Raw genomic sequence first — 20417 nt, 5'->3', positions numbered from 1 at the left:
TCCCCACATAGGGCTTATCGAGCAGCCATGAGGAAAGATGACACGTGCAAAATGCGCTCAAACTTCAACTGGGCCGGGCCATATGTTTTGGTCACGTCCAAGGGTTCTTGAATTTTGGAGGCAGGTTTGCCAACATGTTTCCTTAATGTGGGGGATCCAGTGGCAACCAGGCCCATCCCAACTGTTTGATATTTTTCAGGTATTCCCGCATCTGTCTAGGGGCTTGAAATCATTTTTGAAACGGGCGGTTCTTATTGGCAAGAAATGTATTCTCAAGCATTGGATAACTGCTGAGTCTCCATCCCTACAGCAATGGTGATCCCATATACTTTTTCTTTGTGCATTAGAGCGTAGAGGAATAGGAGACCTGGCTTCCTCCAAGGGTGACCTTTTTTGCCAGAGATGGTTCCCGTTTTGGGAATCCCTGACTGCTGTCGCGCGTAGTAGAATCCTAAATTCTTAAGGAAGAAGAATTGAAATGTGGGGACAATGGTAGTAGGTGGGGAGGTGGGTGGGGGGAGAAATAGAAATAAGCTTACTCCACTTTGGGTAATGTTACTCAGAGATCGAGACAAGACATAATATGGGAAGAAGTAAGAAGTGGTGCTTATAGTGGTTTGATTGGGGGTGGGGAGGGGTGAGGGGAGGGTGAGAGTAAGGAGTTTGGGGGTCAGGGAAGTCTAGGTGGGGAGGGGAGGGATACAGTAAAAGACTTGATGATGTATGGCTTACTGTATTAATGTTAGATGGGATTGTGAAGTTTCTTCAATACCATACCCGGATTTGTTATTGCTTGTGTTTTGCTAAGACATTGCCCACCCATCTCCCGGGGGGGGGGGGGGGGGGGGGGGGGGGGGGGGGTCATCAGTCAAGGACTCGTGGGATATGGATGGGGTGGGATAATAGTAAGGAAAGAGGCTAGATCTCAAGGTCAGGATAGTCTAATATTTACTAAGTCTCTCTGATTATATTTTATTTGGAGTTAGGGATAAATGTCAGTGGGATTATAGTAATATCATTGATTCATGTTGGGATTGTGGGGAAGGGGGGCAGTTGGGGGGATAGGGGAGAAAAGGTTAAAAACCCTTTTGATGCTGTTTTGTATTGTGTTAAGTTTATGCAGCAAGATTTGTTAGTGGAATTTGTACAGTGAAATGCCTTGCTAAGATGTAATATGTTGAAGCATCAATAAAATCGTTTTAAACATAATGGTGGTGAAAGGATAAAAGAGCTACTGGCATCTTGAGAATAGTGTACTATCAAATCAAGGATCAACCACCACCAAAGAAGAGGCGAAGCCACTGACACCAATTCGGTCTAGGGCTACAATGCTATTTCAAGGTGTATCACTCACTCAAGTCGAGTTATGGGATGTAGTTTCCACTGGTCTTCTTCTTCATCAAAGAATGATCTGTTCGTGATTTTGTTCTTCTCTTCTAGGGGAATAAAGTTCTCAATAATGAGGTGCCTAAGGTTAGAAAAGAGATCAAAACAAGCCCATAAGACAAAGAAACCAGTTCCCAAACCCATCATCTTCTATGAATACCTTTAAATACAGAGGTCCATCCATGCAAGATGAATTCAATATAAAATTTTCATATTCTGTGCCACTCATTTCCTATGATGAATTCACTCTAAGTTTCTCTTATAATATTTAAAAGTTGCTCTCAAACTTTCTCTTCCACAAAAGTTGCTGATACTCACTTTAGTTTCAGTTCTCTGGTGAGCTCATTCTGAGTTTGTTCCAGCTCTTGACGTTCTTTTATATGTTCTTCCTGAAGGTCTTGAATTTCTGCTTTCACGGCCTGCAGCTTAGAAAAGAGCTGCAGCAAGCAAGAAAGAAGACCAAGAAATGGAGGAAGCAGGTATGAAGAGAACCAAGAAAAGCAAAGTATGATTAAATATTGTGATAAACACAGTGAAGGCCCTATCCTGAGGTGGCCATCAGAGGGCGCTCTCCTACAGGAAATCAGTAAAAGGCATGATACGGTCCCTAGAGGGAGCTCCAAGGAGATATCTGGGTAATGACCTGAAGGTGCCAGTAGAGGGAGCTCCAAGGTGAAATCAGGGTAATTCCCCGAAGAGATAGCTAGAGGGTGCTCAGGTCATCGGACCGGGTTTTTCCCCAAAGTAGCCACCAGGGGGAGCTGTCAGAGCGGGGGAGGGAAAGGTATTGAAAGAGAGTTCTAAACCCAGATCTTTCTGGAACCAGAGAGCTCCCTGCACACGAGAGGACCCATGGGGGTTTACAATATTTTATACACACTATAAACAGAAAAAAAAAGATAGCAAGATACATATGTTAAATACAAAACAGAAATCTATTTTCACTCAGAAGGTTTCTTCTGCTCCTTTTTCGGCCTTCCAACTCAAATGAGAACCAGCCTCTATTGGTATGATGCCATGAATCTTCATTAGCAACTATCCTGTAATTCTTCCACATTTCCACCCAACCAGTGATGGTCCTGCTTCCAGAACCTAGCTAATGCAGTCCCTAAATCTGGACATGAGGCATCACTGCTCTCTTCAAAAGGATTTTAAATGCTGCTTCAAGCTGCCACCCAGACACTAGGCTGGCTCAAAAAAATAAAAAAATAAAGTATTTTACCATAATACAAAATAGCGTGGGCTTGTGTTCTCAAAAACAGGGAATAATTAAAATATTGAGAGAGAATTTAGCTTAGTTTATGAGGAGATGGGTTGGATAGTCAGGTGTAGAACAGAAACAAAAGAATTAGAATGGAGAGCCAGGCACAGAGCATGAACTAACAGAGCAGCAGAAAGGCCACATGAATAGAGGTTCCCACTAGATATATCCAAGGAATGTGTTGTACCAGTACAGATCTCAAAAATGTGGCAGAAAGATACAGAAATATTTCCCATTATATTGTGAGTCACTTTGCTGTAAGCTGAAGCCCCCTCAACACAATGAGCTTGAAAGTTTTTGAAGGACTCAGAATAGAGGGATTGTGATCTCATTTGTCTTTGAGCAGGACCTTAGCCATATCAGCCATATCATTCATCTTTATTTTCAGAAAACTCTATATTTTGTTATTTTGTTTAAGTAAGCTTGATATACTACCAAATTACACAAACTGCCACAAGGTGGTTTACAATTAAAAGAAATATAAATTAAAGAAAGGAGAAGAAGCTACATAGCTACATATATCAAAGGACAGTGGAAGGAGCAGGGAGAAATCAAAGTGTAAGAAACTGAAAAGGGGAGGGTGAAGATAAGTAAAGCAAAGGAATACAAGAATAGAGGGAGGGGGAAGGGGATGGGAAGGTCACTGTCAAACTGGGAGGAAGCAGATCAGCTAAAAGCTGTTTGGAACAACCAGGTTTTACATTTTTTGAATGTAGGCACTTGGGAGAGGTTACTTAGGAGAGAATTCCATCAGTAAAGGCTGTGGAATGAGGGGAGCTTGAGAGGAAGGAGGAAGACTGATTAGAGAAGGCCGAGAAGAAAGGTAATAGTTCATGGGACAGAAGATCTGGATTTTTCCAGATGTTTCTAAAGAAGAAAATAGTTTCTTTCTATGCATAAGAAGCTGGTAATTTAGGGGCTTTTTACCTTCATTATTCCTGTAAATGTTTGTTAAGGTTAATGGGGTGAATTATGTTTTCTTTACCTCAAGCAGTTGAGGTTTCTTATTGATTCTAAAAGATATCTTTAGATTAAGGTGCACTGGATTGTGCCTATGACTTGCGATTAAGATAAACAGATATTTCTCTGGGATATTTATTAGGTCCTATTTGAAGAAATTCACCCAAGACAGTGGTGTGCAGCAAGAATAAGCCAGATTTTTGTTTGATTTAGTTTCTTAAAAGGCCACATAAGAGTTTTCAAGTATCAACAATTTTTAGCAAATGCAGGAAGTTTGCAGTTTGCATAAAGAACCTTGGGGCCTACAAGCTGATTTTTAGGGCAGTTCCCTATGCGGTTTCTTGTTAAAAATAACTTCCCTGACAGGAATGTAGGTACAGAACTGTCAGTAGGGAAGTATATTGTGGTACAAGGAAATATTCAAAGATGCTTTTCCAACGGTAAATGTTTGGTATACCTGCAAAAATAAAAATCCCTAAAACTGTCCCCATAATAATTTTAAAATTTACCTTTTTCAACTTTTTGGTCTTGATGTCCACCTCTTGCTGCAAAGAACTATAGGTCTCCTTCAGTTCCAGCGTTTCTTCATCTCGGCTTTCCATCTGCTGCTGTATCTCTCGCTCCCGGCGTTTCTAAAGGAACAAGTCACAAAAGATTGCTTGTAAGGCAATATTACAAAATCTACGATGGCTACATGCATATTTCTTTAATTGTTTATTTCTTTTTAATTCGATTTTGATTTTGTTCACACCTTTTTCAGTAGTAGCTACATTCTTAGTAGTAGCTACTACTGAAAAAAGGTGTTTATTTCTTGATTAAATATCATCAATTGAATCACAAATAATGAAGACTCTATGGCCTATCAAGTCTGCCTATACCAATTAGTAAACTCTACAATCCCTTCCTCTCCCTTAATCCTCTGTACTTGCTTTCTTGAATTCAGATACAATCCTTGTTTCTACCATCAATATTTCCTTTATTTACCCCCAAGTCTATTCCCTTTCACCTTCATCCTATGACTACTCATTACGGAGCTTCCTTTAATTGTCTCTATTATATCTCCCCTCTCCTGCCTTTCTTTCAAATTATAATAAGATCTTTAAGTCTGTCCCTTTATGATGAAGAACACTGGCCATTTTAGTAGCCACTCTATACACTTAACTCCATCCTGTTTATATCTTTTTGAAGACCTGCATGGTCCATCCAGTTTGCCCAAAAAGGCAGCCAAAGCCACACCTGCCACTCTGTGCAGTTTACACTCCTTCATGATTAAGTACTGGCATTACAAACAAGGAAGTTAGCAACTTGCTACAATATCAACTATATATAGGTAGCTATACATCATGCAATCTTGGAACACACCACCACAACAACACAATGCTAATAGTCTCAAGAAAGGTTTTATTATGGCTGCAGCATAGTCAGATTCATCATCAATACATGATTAAATAAACAACCCAACAATATTGTTAACAGAAAACATTTTACTCACTTTCAACCTTAAGATGTCTTCCCCTCCCCCACTGAGATACACATCACTTGTACTCATATCATATGATGTGAATCTGCTATAAAATATGTATACTTGATCCTGATTTGTCTTTGCCATGTTCAGAACACAAACCATAGAAATCTGCCTGGCACTGGCTTTACTTCCCAATTACTGCAGTTGCTGTCTAAAGCATCAGCTTACAATACATCAATAGCCATGAGACTATTTAAGTTCTATTTTGATTTCATTCCCTTTCTAAATATGGATCCTCTGTGCTTATACCACACATTTCTTGAATTGTCTCCACTAGTTCCATCCAGAGGGTATTCCAGGCATCCATTACCGTCTCCATGAAAAAGTATGTCTTGATGTTACTCCTAGGTTTACTACTCTGAAACCATACTTCATGTCATTTAGTTTTACCACTTCCTTGTCTCTGGAAAAAATTGTTTGTATATTAATACATTCAATTATTTAAACATTTGCATCAAACCTCTCCTATCCCTCCTTTCCTCTAGGGTATCTTGCCTCAATCTACAACATTTCTTTGAAGGGGTGAATAAACATGTGGATAAAGGTTACCCGGTCAATATTGTTTATCTGGATTTTCAAAAAAAAAATTTGAGAAAGTGCCTCATGAATGACTCCTGAGAAAATTGGAAAGTCATGGGATAGGAGGTAGTATCCTATTGTGGATTAACAACTGGTTAAAAAGATAGAAAACAGAGAGTAGGTCAATATTCTCAATGGAGAAGGGTAGATAGTGGGGTCCCCAGGGGTCTGTGCTGGGACTACTGCTTTTTAACATATTTATAAATGATCTAGAGACAGGAATAACTAGTGAGCTAATTAAATTTGCTGATGAAACAAAGTTATTCAAAGTTGTTAAAAAATTGCAATAGGACCTTACAAAACTGGAAGATTGGGCATCCAAATGGCAGACAACATTTTGAGGTCCTTTTACTAAGGTGTGCTAATAAGACAAGATGCCCACAGGAATATAATGGGCTTATCATTTAGCACATGTTATCATTAGCACATGCTAAATTCATTAGTGCACCAAGTAAAGGACCCTTTAATGTGAGCAAGTTCAAAGCAATGCATGTATAAAAGAGGAATCAAAACTATTTCTACATGATGCAAGGTTCCACATTAGGAGTCACCGACCAGGAAAAGGTCTAGGTGTCATCGTTGATGATATGATGAAATGCTCTGCTCAGTGTGCAGCAGTAGCTAAGAAAGCAAATAGAATATTAGGAATTATTAGGAAACAAATGAAAAACAAAAATGAGAATGTTATAATGCCTTTGTATTACTCCATGGTGTGACCACACCTTGAATACTGTGTGCAATTCTGGTCACTGCATCTCAATAAAGATAGAGTAGAAATAGAAAAGGTACAGAAAAGGGTGGCAAAAACGATAAAAGGGATGGGACAACTTCCTTATGAGGAAAGGCTAAAGCGGCTAGAGCTCTTCAGCTTGTAGAAGAAACAGCTGAAGGGAGATAAGACAGAAGTGTATAAAATACAGAGCGGAGTGGAACAGGTAGACGTGAATCACTTGTTTATGCTTTCCAAAAATACAAGGACTAGGGAACACGCAATGAAGCTATTAAGTAGTGTACATTCCTTCCTATATTATGCCTCTTGCTAAGGGCCAGGCCTACTACTGGGGCCTATCAGTTTGGTTCTCACAAGATGGCCTAACAAGTTATCTTTGCAGCATACAGTGCTTTTCTCAGGAGCTGGGAGCTGAGATCATGCCTTTCTTATAAGGTAACCTTGGCAGTTGCGGACAGGCTGAGGACAAAGTATGAGCCTAACATGTCCAGATTGTTGCATTTGTGGAAAGAGACAGAGAGAGGACACAAGGGTATTGTTCTGACTTTGCACGCAGAACAGATAACCGGCTAGCCAATGGCTACCGACTTTGCACGTGAACTTCCATCAGGAGAGACTGATAGAATACAGGAACAATACATATATGGTATAAGGCAACCTGATGGTGCTAGGTTATGGAAAATCACATGATTTATGAGAAATGGAATTTGCAACAGTATATATATGTGATGTCCGGGAGGTGTTAGCAGAGCAGTCCTTGTCTTTCAGGATGCGCATTTGCTGACTGACAACCTGCTTCAGGGAGAGAACTATTGTTTGTATTTTTTTGGCTCTGTGATAATAAGGTAATTGTACTGGCTGTGCCTAATGGAGTCTAAGTTCTCTTCCTTATCTGTGTTTTCCCTCCCTGGGGGGCTAAGGGATGGAAATACACATTTTGGCACTCTCCGAACAGGGACCTGATTGCCCTGTAATTAGCCTTAAATAGCCCTCTAAACTAATCAAAGAAAAAAAAGAGGGGGGGGGGGAAGAAAAAAAAAATGAAAGAAAAAAATGAAAGAAAAAAAAGAAAAAAAAAAGAAGTCTGAGCTATTTCTGCAGCTGGACTATGGAAAGTTTTATTATTTATTTATGGCATTTATATCCCACATTATTCCCACCACGGGCAGGCTCAATGTGGCGTACAATAGACTATTAAATAACAATATTACAAAATACAGTAATTAGAGGCGTAATAGGGAAAGAGGAACAGCAGGAGGGGAGCGGGAGGAGAGGGGGAAGGTGACAAGTTGTCGCTGTGGCAGCCAAGGTTCAGAAGGATGAGACACCAGGAGGGCTCACGGCATATGCTTTACCAAAAAGGAAGGTCTTGAGCCGCTTCTTAAAGGTCGGGTGATCAGTGGTGAATTTGACCACTTGGGGCAGCACATTCCAGAATTGAGTGCTAAGATAAGAAAAAGAGGAAGCATACACAGTCTTATACTTTAGGCCACTGAAAACTGGATAGTGGAGATTGAGATACGAGAAAGCTGACTTGCAGGAGTTCCTGGGTGGCAAGTTAATGAGAGCGTCCATGTAAGCAGGAACATCTCCATAGATGATTTTGTGCACCAATGCGCTCATCTTGAAAACGATACGGTCCTTCACAGGAAGCCAGTGCAAACTCTCACGTAGTGGGCTTGAAACTTTCAAATCTCGATTTACCGAAGATGAGTCGAGCTGCCGTGTTCTGAGCAGTTTGCAGTTTTTTTAGTAGCATGGATGTGCATCCCCCGTAGATACTGTTGCAGTAATCGAGACAACTTATAACTAGGGACTGAACTAGGCTGCGGAAAACCTCTCTAGGGAAATAAGGCTGGATAAGCTTAAGCTGCCAAAGTGAGAAGAACATTTGCTTGACCACAGAGTTCACATGCTGCTCCAGTGTCAAAGATCTATCAATTATGACTCCCAAGATGTTTAGGGACTCCGAAATAGGCAGGACGAGCTCAGGAGTGATTAGTGTAGGAGGCCTAAGTTTGTTAAAGCAAGAGGAGAGGACCAAGCAATGTGTTTTCTCGGCGTTGATTTTGAATCGAAACGAGTTGGCCCAGTCTAGCATGGTGCTAAAGCCTTGTCGGATCTTACTAGTTATTTCATTTGGGTCTTTCTCAAAAGGGATGAAGATAGTGATGTCATCTGCATAGATAAATGGGTTAGGTCCCAGTTTGGAAAGAGCCGCAGCCAAGGGAATCAACATCATGTTGAAGAGGGTTGGTGATAGTGGGGAACCCTGTGGCACTCCACAGTCTGCTTTTCAGTGAGGTGATGAGGTAGAGTTGGCATGTACAGTGGTGGAAATAAGTATTTGATCCCTTGCTGATTTTGTAAGTTTGCCCACTGACAAAGACATGAGCAGCCCATAATTGAAGGGTAGGTTATTGGTAACAGTGAGAGATAGCACATCACAAATTAAATCCGGAAAATCACATTGTGGAAAGTATATGAATTTATTTGCATTCTGCAGAGGGAAATAAGTATTTAATCCCTCTGGCAAACAAGACCTAATACTTGGTGGCAAAACCCTTGTTGGCAAGCACAGCGGTCAGACGTCTTCTGTAGTTGATGATGAGGTTTGCACACATGTCAGGAGGAATTTTGGTCCACTCCTCTTTGCAGATCATCTCTAAATCATTAAGAGTTCTGGGCTGTCGCTTGGCAACTCGCAGCTTCAGCTCCCTCCATAAGTTTTCAATGGGATTAAGGTCTGGTGACTGGCTAGGCCACTCCATGACCCTAATGTGCTTCTTCCTGAGCCACTCCTTTGTTGCCTTGGCTGTATGTTTTGGGTCATTTTCGTGCTGGAAGACCCAGCCACGACCCATTTTTAAGGCCCTGGCGGAGGGAAGGAGGTTGTCACTCAGAATTGTACGGTACATGGCCCCATCCATTCTCCCATTGATGCGGTGAAGTAGTCCTGTGCCCTTAGCAGAGAAACACCCCCAAAACATAACATTTCCACCTCCATGCTTGACAGTGGGGACGGTGTTCTTTGGGTCATAGGCAGCATTTCTCTTCCTCCAAACACGGCGAGTTGAGTTCATGCCAAAGAGCTCAATTTTGTCTCATCTGACCACAGCACCTTCTCCCAATCACTCTCGGCATCATCCAGGTGTTCACTGGCAAACTTCAGACCGGCCGTCACATGTGCCTTCCGGAGCAGGGGGACCTTGCGGGCACTGAAGGATTGCAATCCGTTATGTCGTAATGTGTTACCAATGGTTTTCGTTGGTGACAGTGGTCCCAGCTGCCTTGAGATCATTGACAAGTTCCCCCCTTGTAGTTGTAGGCTGATTTCTAACCTTCCTCATGATCAAGGATACCCACGAGGTGAGATTTTGCGTGGAGCCCCAGATCTTTGTCGATTGACAGTCATTTTGTACTTCTTCCATTTTCTTACTATGGCACCAACAGTTGTCTCCTTCTCGCCCAGCGTCTTACTGATGGTTTTGTAGCCCATTCCAGCCTTGTGCAGGTGTATGATCTTGTCCCTGACATCCTTAGACAGTCCTTGCTCTTGGCCATTTTGTAGAGGTTAGAGTCTGACTGATTCACTGAGTCTGTGGACAGGTGTCTTTCATACAGGTGACCATTGCCGACAGCTGTCTGTCATGCAGGTAACGAGTTGATTTGGAGCATCTACCTGGTCTGTAGGGGCCAGATCTCTTACTGGTTGGTGGGGGATCAAATACTTATTTCCCTCTGCAGAATGCAAATAAATTCATATACTTTCCACAATGTGATTTTCCGGATTTAATTTGTGATGTGCTATCTCTCACTGTTACCAATAACCTACCCTTCAATTATGGGCTGCTCATGTCTTTGTCAGTGGGCAAACTTACAAAATCAGCAAGGGATCAAATACTTATTTCCACCACTGTACTTGGTAAGTTCTTGACGTAAGAAAGCCACTCAGCCAGGCCAGTACGTTTCCACAGGCACCAAAATAATCTAGGAGCCGCAGCAGGATGCCATGGTGCACCATGTCGAAGGCACTAGACATGTCAAACTGTAAGAGCAAAATACTTTTCCCTACTGATATTTCCTCCTGAAGTTGGACAGAAGAGTGACGAGGACAGTCTCAGTACTGTGGAGCGTCCGGAAACCCGATTGCGAGGAATGCAGAATATTGAACTTGTCCAAGTGCTCACCAAGTTGTTTATTCACTAAGCTCTCCATGAGTTTCACGAAAAGAGGTATGGAAGCTATTGGCCGGTATTTGGAAAGATCACTACTCTTTTTCTTGGTATCTTTGGGCACTGGGGTAAGATGTTACCATAATTTACAGGGAACTTGCCATTGCTTAGCATATAGTTGAGATGCTGCGTCAGGTCATCCAGGAAACAGGCAGGGGCGCATTGGAGTAAATAATTGGGGCACACGTCCAGCCTGCTTGAGTCACTAGCATAAGTGCAGGTGAGCTGGTTGTGGATGCGTCAGCTGCACAAGGGTGCATGTCTGGAATTTTGATAGACGTCTGTAAGTATATATATATATTTTATGTTGATTTTGAGTTCTCAAATACTTTCATTGAGGGTAGGAAATAGATTGTCTCTTTTAAAATAGTGTGCGCCAGTGATTCCTTAGTGCAGAAAGTCCTTGTAAGTAATTGTTAACGTTGGAGCAGGATAACAACTCAGTATCTGTAGTTTGCTTAAGTACTGTTTTTCCCTTGTACTTTGTAAAATGCCATAAATTGTTAACGTCTAAGGAGGAATATATATATATATATATTTTTTTTTTTTCCTGCCCAGTAGTTTTGTGCAGAGCCTTGCAGTGAGCTAGTTAACTTCTTGTCACATTATTTATTACTTTGGAATGCAGTGAGAGAAAAAAAGTGTTGGAGTGGTTTTGCAGACAGCGAGACTTTCTCATTTAGGAAAAAAAGAGAGGAATTTTTTTTAGTTGCAGTCTGTGTTACTTGATTCACTTGCATAAAAGATAGCCGTACTTTTTTTTCTTCCCTAAAGTTCTGGTAGAGGTTGTGCTGTTATTTCAAGCAACGTTTCTTCTTTCTGTTGCTGTCCATCATCAATGTGTGTGTGCGTGAGTGCAGATTGGCCAGTTTTCTATGTGGGTGTTTTCCTTTCAATACGCTGTTTTTCCTGCCTTGTAATGCTTTATTTTAGCTGTGCAGCATGAGTTAATTGCATCTTGCATTTAATCCACCTGCTTTCTGTTTCAAGGGCCCTGATCCAGAAACCAAAGGATTATTTAAAATAAAATACAATTTTTAATTTCCAAATTATAGGCTCTTTCTTGCCTTCTCTATATTTCTTATCGGTCAGTCAAGGTTGCAGCTTTGTTTCCTTCAGTATGATTTTGTTTTACAGCTCAATTTTTGGGTTCACAGCTTATCATTAATTCTTCTGAATTTTCAGTTCCTAGTTTTCAAGGCTACAGACTGATGATCCTGAGGTCTGTCTTTTAAAAAAAAAAAAAAATCTTTGCAGTTTGTGAGCATTGTACTCCTTGTATGCCTGGGTTTCACTAAAAACAGTTTATGATTGTCTTCCAAGCCATGTGTTGTTTCAGATAATCCTTATGGTCGGGAATAAAGAAATTCCTTTCCTGTGTAATGCATTTGATGATGCAAAATTAATTCCTTTATCCAATGAAACTATTATGGCACACAAGCTGGTGCTGCTATAATAAAGACACCATTGTCTAAATTATTAGAAGTTTTTGAGTCTGAAAGGACGTTCAAGGCTTACAGCATTGAGGGAGGTCCGTATGTGTCACAGGACCTGGACTCTCATTTAACCCCATAGTGGGTGCCTGGTCAAAGTTGCAAACTTTTACACTTTTATATTTCTGATGGCATGTTAATTTTTTAATGCAGTTTTCTTATTTCCAGTTGGTTAATAAATAGGACCACATTATCTGTTGTATCAGATATGTCTGTGCCCCATCAGGACTTTTCTTACAGCTGATTTTTCTTACATTGGTTTCAAAACTTAACATTCACTTATGGATTTTGATTTACACGGATAAATTTAGGATAAATCTTACATTCACTGGGAGATTTACTGTAAAGTTTGATTTGGGAGATTTACTGTAAAGTTCCTGCCTGTTTTATTTTTCTGTTGTGTCCACATGCTAAATGCTTTTAAACTTTGTCCTGCAGTTCCTGTTTTACTTAAAGTGTTTATTTAGTTCATTAATATCATTAATATCTGTATCACTCTACCTTACGTAGCTGACATTCAAGAGACACTGCCTCACAGCACCTAGTTTGCCCCAATTGGTTTAAATTTCCTTCTCTTTAAATGTAATTACAATAAATGTTTTTCTACTGCAATATTAAATGTGTTAATTCTCATGATACTGTTATGCCTATGTATGTTTTGTACCCTAGGTAACTGCCAGTTTATATGCTTTTAGATCCTGCAGTAATTTGTTTAAATTTCTTTCATCTACAATAGAGATAATGTGTTATACCATTATCTGAGTGCAAACCTTACTATTTTTTTTCCTTTTCTTTCAAACTTTTTCTCCAAATAGCTGTTGTTTTTTTCCCTTATTTTAGCCACTAGAGGGAGCTACTACCATAACAATGATTTACAGTTATGTTTTGCATTGCAGGAAGTTACGTAGTAACATAGCAACATAGTAGATGACGGCAGAAAAGACCTGCACGGTTCCATCCAGTCTGCCCAACAAGATAAACTCACATGTGCTACTTTTTGTGTATACCTTACCTTGATTTGTACCTGTCCTTTTCCGGGCACAGACCGTATAAGTCTGCCCAGCTTATTTCAGTTTCATCCGGTATTCCTCCTTGTGTTCCTTTTCTTGAGTTTTTTTGTATTTCTGGAATGCCAACTCTTTAGCCTTTATTTTCTCAGCCACTTGCTTGGAGAACCATATCGGTTTCCTTTTCTCTTGCTTTTTATTTACTTTCCTTACATAAAGGTTCGTGGCCCTATTTATAGCTTCTTTCAGCCTGGACCACTGTCCGTCCACTTCTTGTATTTCCTCCCATCCCATCAGCTCCTTCCTCAGGTATTCCCCCATTTTACTAAAGTCAGCATGCTTGAAATCCAGGACTTTGAGTTTTGAGTGGCCACCCTCCTCTTCAGTCGTCATATCAAACCAAACCGTTTGATGGTCACTGCTGCCCAGGTGGGCACCCACTCGGACATTTGACACATTATCCCCATTTGTGAGTACCAGATCTAGCGTCGCTCCCTCCCTCTTGGGTTCCGTCACCATTTGTCTGAGCAAAGCACTTTGAAAAGCATCCACGATCTCTCTACTTCTTTCCGATTCTGCAGATGGAACCTTCCAATCTACATCCGGCAGATTGAAATCTCTCAACAACAGCACCTCTCTTTTCTTCCCCAACTTTTGAATATCAGCGATCAGATCTTTATCTAGTTCCTCCAATTGTGTTGGGGGTCTGTAGACAACACCCACGTGGACAGAGGTTCTATCCTCTCTTTTTAAGGTGATCCATATCGCTTCTTCCTTTCCCCAGTTCCCTGTCATTTCAGTCGCTGTGATATCATTTCTCACATACAGAGCTACTCCTCCACCTTTACGCCCCTCTCTATTCTTCCTAAAAAGATTATAGCCTGGTATGTTTGCATCCCATTCATGGGAACCATTGAGCCATGTCTCTGTGATTGCAACTATGTCCAAGTCTGCCTCCAACATCAGGGCTTGAAGGTCATGAACTTTATTGCTTAGACTGCAAGCATTTGTGGTCATCGCTTTCCATCTACATTTCCTAGTATGTGTTTCTGTTTTAGTGATTTGGGGTGTCTTTTCTCTTTGGGTACCTCATATCTTTTTATTCCACCTTCCTTGCTTTTTCTTTTTCTTCTGCCTCAGTTTTATTTTCAGGAACATCACAGTGCTATAGTGGAGCAAAAGAATTCTGTAGGGGCAAAACTTGTGAGGGCGGATGCTTCTGTGTCACATAACGAAGCCTGCTTGAGCCTACTGTGAACCATCTATTCTTAGGTGGTATTATCCTTTGAGGCAGTGGTGAGAATTTGGTATGATTCTGTGCAGTATGATTTTGTGCAGTCCTAGAAGTTGCTTTAAGTGCATTCAATTCCTGCTTTACTTTGCTGAGCTCCTGTTTTAAACTAGCAAGCTGAAGACAGATAGGACAAGCTTTAAGTCTCCAGATGCTTGGTCTTGAAACTAAAGCACCACAATTATTACAGAGAATAAAAGTCATCTTGATTTGTTGAAATGGGTATGAATAGGTGTACTATGATGGGGTTGTAATTAGGGTGGGGTTAATTTATGATACGTAGTACATTTGGTAAAGCTATATAGGAAGTGTCAGTCTTGGGGTGGATGGGCTTAAGCTTAAGATCTATGGAATGTGTTTGCTGTAACCTATCTCTAGGACAGCATTGAAATGCCCAGAGCCACAAGTGTACGGTAGGGGTAATCAGAAAATAGTCTTATCTGAGAGCTCCCAAATCCGTCCAGCTTCTGTGCAGAGACAAAAACCACATGGAGAGAAGCTCCACCTGTGCTATGCAAATACTTTACAACAAAAGTAGATGGGGGAGGGGAGGGGCTCCACACACAAGAGAAACTACTACCGATTTTAAAGCACTTGTTAAATCCAGTTCTCAGATTATCAACTATCAAATACAAATAGCCAATAAGCAGTTTTAAAATCTGTTACACAGAATACAGATTAGAAATAGCCACTAAGCAGTTAGTTAGGAAACACAGATTATGAGATCACAAGTTTAGCTGAGCAGATAAAAATAGGGGGGGGGGGGGTTCCTGGTATAATAGAAATACAGTGACAGACTAGGATTGGGGGGGTGGGAGAGAGTTGTCCAGAGCCACAAGTGTAAGGTAGGGGTAATCAGAAAATAGTCTTATCTGAGAGCTCCCAAATCCACCCAGCTTCTGTGCAGAGACAAAAAACCACATTTTGCGTTATCGATGGATAAAAATTTCCCATTCCTTTTTGGGTAATTCTGTGAAAGCTTATAAGGATGTTCCACTTAATAATGAATGAGACATTGTCAAAGTTGTTTGCTACCAGTTGAATGCATTGTTAGAAAGTCACATGGCAGCATATCTCGAAAGTACACTGTACGTTGTTTAAGAAAGTCTGAGTTAAGTGCATAAATGTGTGGACGTATGTTTTTTTTTTTTAAATCTTTTTTATTGACATAAAATCATTATCACAGAGATATCATTTCGTCATAACACAATTCACATATGAAGTACAACATTCAAACCATTCTTTCTTATGTCAACAGTGAGTTTTCCCCCCTTTTTTCTCCCCCTATCCTTTCAAGCCCTCCCCCCATACCCTCCCTTAACCCCAACTAAACCTACCCAACCCTTAAACACTTAACAGTTCAGAATTTTGCTTCTTGCTACCGGAGTGAGTGTATCCCAAAATGGGGACCAGGACTTACAAAATATGTCACCTCTCTTGGAGGCTAGGTCACTAAGTCCCCTCTTTTCTACAGAACAGCATTGAATCATGGCAACCCTCCAATGCGCCACACTGGGACCTTCAGCCGCCAGCCACTTTTGAAGAATGGTACGCTTTGCCATTAAGGAAGCAAATTTCAAGAATGCTTTGTATCCTGGTGGTGTCGGTTGCTGCGTTTTATAGTTGTCAAACAGTAAATCTGGAGTTGGGTTCCATTTACAGGACCACATCCGTGAGATGTGAACACACAGCGACTTCCAAAAAGCTTGAATTTGTGGGCACAAACATGTGTCCCAAATCGGCACCACCCCTTCCGCACTTCAAGCAATTATCTGTCTCCCTGAGAGTAGCTCGAAAAGCTCTGTGCGGAGTAATGGCAGCCGCAGCAGGAATTTATACTGAATTTCACACCACGCTACATTCGCACTTATTCCAAATGCGAAGCTGACGCACCCCGCTATATGCTCCGCTTTAGGTGGAGACCCAATCTTGGTTCCACCCCTGAGTTACCTTAGTAAGGTCTAAATCTTTCGAGGAGTCCCTGAGATGCTTGTGGAAATAACTCAAAGGAATCCGCAGCTGCGCCTCAAGACCTAACAGTTCGTCTAGTTCTCCCACGATTCTTGGTTCAGCACTGTTGATGGGAGGGAGCTGACATAGTACCGGATTTGGAGGTAAGCAAAAGTGTCTCTTGAGTCTAAACCATTTTCAGTACATAAATCTTTAAATGGCTTGATGACCCCCTGCTCTGATACCACATGATATAAGTAGTGGAACTCGGAGGAGGCCCACCTCCTAAAAGCCGCGGAAGATATCCCCGCTGGGAAATCAAGGTTCCCTTGAATTGGCAACAACAGGGAGACCTCCCTTTCCTGTTACCCCCGCCTACGCACCCCACTTCCAGATGGCCCTCAAAGGTGCAAAAAATATGCTTGTAGGGGCCTAGGTTTGGCGCTTTTCCTGGAGGAGCTTGCAACCAATATGCAAAATGCAATGACTGAAGAAATGAAGTTTCTGTATTGGTGCAAGAGAAAAAATTCTGCGCATGAAACCAGTCTGATATGTGTCTGAGATTACTAGCAACAGCAAACAATCGTAGGTTCAACAAACCCATCCCTCCTCTAGGTCTGGGAAGCATCAATGTGGTCAATGGCAGTCTCGCCCTCTTCCCCTGCCACAAAAAGGTTTTTTAATCGCTTTTGAAGCCATCTATCCGTCACTCCATGCCACCACAAGGGTAGCATTTGAAGCATGTATGTCCATTTGGGGAACAATATCATGTTATATAAGGCAATACCACCTGACAAGATCGGGAGTGCCTGCCACCTATGAAATAACTCCGTTGTGCTTTTTTCTAAAACTCTCATGTTCAAATCATGGCGTTTGCTGAGGTTTACTGGAATGTATACTCCTAGGTATTTTATTTCAGAGCAAGCCCATTGAAGAGGAAAACTACCTCTCCAATTTCTTTGACTCTCAATCTGGGTGAGCAGTGCTATTGATTTTGAAAGTTTAAGGACAAACCCCGTTAGAAATTCCAAATTCAGCTAGTGTTTCCAGCAGGTATTTCATGGAATGTTCTGGGCAGGTGAGTGTCAGTAAAATATCGTCGGCGAAGGCCAATACCTTCACTGACTGTGAAGGAAGGGAAATCCCAGTTATATCTGGGTTAATCATGATAGTTCTCAAAAGTGGTTCTAGGTATAAGAGAAATAGCGCAGGTGGAAGTGGACACCCCTGCCTAGTCCCTCTCTGCACGACGAATCCTAGTGATTGTATCCCGTTCACCACTATGCGCGCTGAAGGCGAATGATACAGCGCCTCAACAGCCTCCCGGAACCAGCCCTCCAGCCCAACATGCACCAGGATCCAAAATAAGTAGGCCCACTGCACTCTATCAAACGCCTTCTCTGCATCTAGGCTAGTCAGCAAAAGGGGATCTCGAGTGACCTGGCTATGGGCTATAGAAAGTAACACTTTGCGCACATTTATGGTAGGGTGCCGGCCACGCAAAAATCCCACTTGATGCTCCCCCACCAGCTGGGGGAGATACCGTGCCAATCTATCTGCCAACACCCGTGCCAAAATTTTAAGATCCACGTTTAATAATGAAATTGGCCTGAAGGAGTCCACGCGGTCTGGGGGCTTGCCCGGTTTCGGTATCAAGGTAATTAAAGCCTCATTCTCTCTTGGGGAAAAATATCCTCTCTGCACCACTGAATCATAGTACGAGAGGAGTGGGCCCACCAGCTCATGCCCTAAGATTTTATAATACTCACTTGAGAGTCCATCCGGTCCCGGGGCAGACCCCAATGGTAACGACTTAATAACTTTTTGTATCTCTTGGGCCTCTATGGGGGCGGCCAACTGATCCCTTGCGTTTTGATCTAATCTGGGCATGCCCGCATCAACTAGGTAATCTTCCCATAAGAGTCCCTGATCTTCTCCACTCTCTGTGTAGACTTGCTCAAAAAAATTACGAAATAAGTCTGCTGTCTCAGTTGGGTTACTAGTGTGAGTCCCATCTGACCTTCTCAACAATGGGACATACCGCGATGACGATTTCGCTTTGGTCGCGTGGGCCAACAGTCTACCTGATTTATTGCCAAATCTATAAAAATTCAATTGCCTTGCAAATAGATGTCGTTTTGTTGGCTCATGTATGAGAGAGTTCAAGGCAGTCAGTGATGCTGATACTCTCTCTCTAGTTTCTTTGGTAGGGTTAATAAGGTTTGCATGCTTAGCTGATTTGTAATCTGTCTCCATCCTTAAAAGTCCCACTACTAACCTCTTGGCCCTTGCACTAAGAAAGATATCACTTCCCCTCTCAAAACCACCTTGGAAGCCTCCCAGAAAATTATGGGCGATGGGGCGGACGCTAAATTAGTTTCTATATATTGAATCCATTTCGCCTTGAAGTGTTCTATGAAAGATTTGTCATTTGACAAGTATGAGGGGAATCGCCAGAATTTAGGCGGCGACCCCACCTATATCAAACTCTAGTTCCAGTCCCACGATAGCATGGTCTGAGATTGCAGCGAACCTATGGTCGCTTCTTTAACTCGAAAGAAACCATGATGGGATATAAAAATCTAGTCTATCCTCGACCATGTCTGGTGCACCTTAGACTGATGAGAGTAATCGCGGGCCGTTAGATTCAAAAGTCTCAAGGGTCTACTAAATTGAGAGCTCTACACAAGGCGGGAGACCAGCTCCCCTGCCCGCGACCGCCCCTGACACCAGTAGAAGACCTATCATGGAGGAGTCCATAACTTGGTGAAGTCACCCGCCCACACCCATGGCGCATCTGTATATCTTTGTCCCAAGGCAGTCAGTGATTGGAAGAAAGCTGGGTTATATACGTTAGAACCATAGATTGAGCAAGATTAAATTGTTTCCCTTGAAAGACTATCTTAATCAGTACCACCCTCCAGCATTATCTTTGTATATCAGTTTTGATTGGCACGGTGCCCCCCTTCGAATTAATATCGCCCCCGCTTTTACGATTGCCCGAGGAGAAGTGACACTCACCCACCCACGCTAGCAAAGTTTCATATGTTCGGAATCTGATAGTTTTGTTTCTTGTAAACACGCTATCATAGCCTTGTGGCGTTTCAATTGTGCCTAAAAGTTTGCTGCGCTTTATTGGGGACGTAATCCCAGACACATTCCAAGAAAAAATTGGAAGATCAGAATTACCCATACCCTCCAATCTCTTCCAGCTTTTCAGGTCCCCTGCTATACTTACAAACAAGGGGGGGGGGGGCCTCCGGAGGCCAAGCCCCCCTCCGGAAACACCCTCACTGCGACCAGAGCAAGAGGTAGCCATCTTACACAGTCCTGTCCTCTTCACCACTAGCTCCCCAAACACAGTGTACACTCACTCCAAACCATTCCCATGTTTCCCTCCCCTGACCCCCCTCCCTTATCCCTCCCCCCACACCTTTCGCACCCTTATCCTCTAAGATCCCCAAAAACATCCATCCAGGCTACTAAGCCTGTTAGAATGTGAGAGTCACGCAGTGTCGCCGTGAGACCCCCACCCCAATTTAGATCATAACATATTTAACTATATGAAACCAACATACATTATACAGCATAACCACTTTTAGTTACCATCGAAATCTTGCTCAAGTTTCGTCTAGCACATGGCAGTCTCTCAACGCTTTCCTCCACCGAGGAATAAGTTTGCCAATGATCTTGTAGGGAGACGAGCAGCCTTGCAGGGTATTGTAAGTTAAATTTATCTTCTTCCCTGCCAGCACTGAACAAAGAGGATGAAATTTCCTGCGCTGTTCTTGTACCCGCTGGGTATAATCCGGAAATATTAAAACAGGCTGTCCGCCATAGTTCAGCAAGTCTCTTCGCTGTTTAAAGCCCTGTAATATCTCCATTCTGTGTTTGTAATTTAGGACCTTCACGATCACCACTCGCGGTCTGGCGTTCACCTCCGCCTTCCGTCCCCACGCGGTTGCGCTCGCTCTATAATTAAAGGGCCGCAGGAATCTGT

The 20417-nt window shown here is 42.1% G+C and overlaps 1 protein-coding gene across 1 annotated transcript in view; it reads right to left on the bottom strand.

Moving 5' to 3' along the window:
- KIF3B (kinesin family member 3B) overlaps positions 1–20417 on the bottom strand; it is a 313913-nt gene that overhangs the window by 154067 nt on the left and 139429 nt on the right. The window contains 3 exon segments of the mRNA XM_030212076.1: positions 1355–1468; positions 1705–1823; positions 4117–4239. Of these exon segments, the coding sequence (XP_030067936.1) occupies positions 1355–1468; positions 1705–1823; positions 4117–4239 (356 nt within the window).

The sequence above is a fragment of the Microcaecilia unicolor genome, chromosome 8, assembly GCF_901765095.1.
Source record: "Microcaecilia unicolor chromosome 8, aMicUni1.1, whole genome shotgun sequence".
Classification (NCBI taxonomy): Eukaryota; Metazoa; Chordata; class Amphibia; order Gymnophiona; family Siphonopidae; genus Microcaecilia; species Microcaecilia unicolor.
Note: the sequence above shows the minus strand (reverse complement) of the source record. Positions and strands in the feature narration are given on the sequence as shown.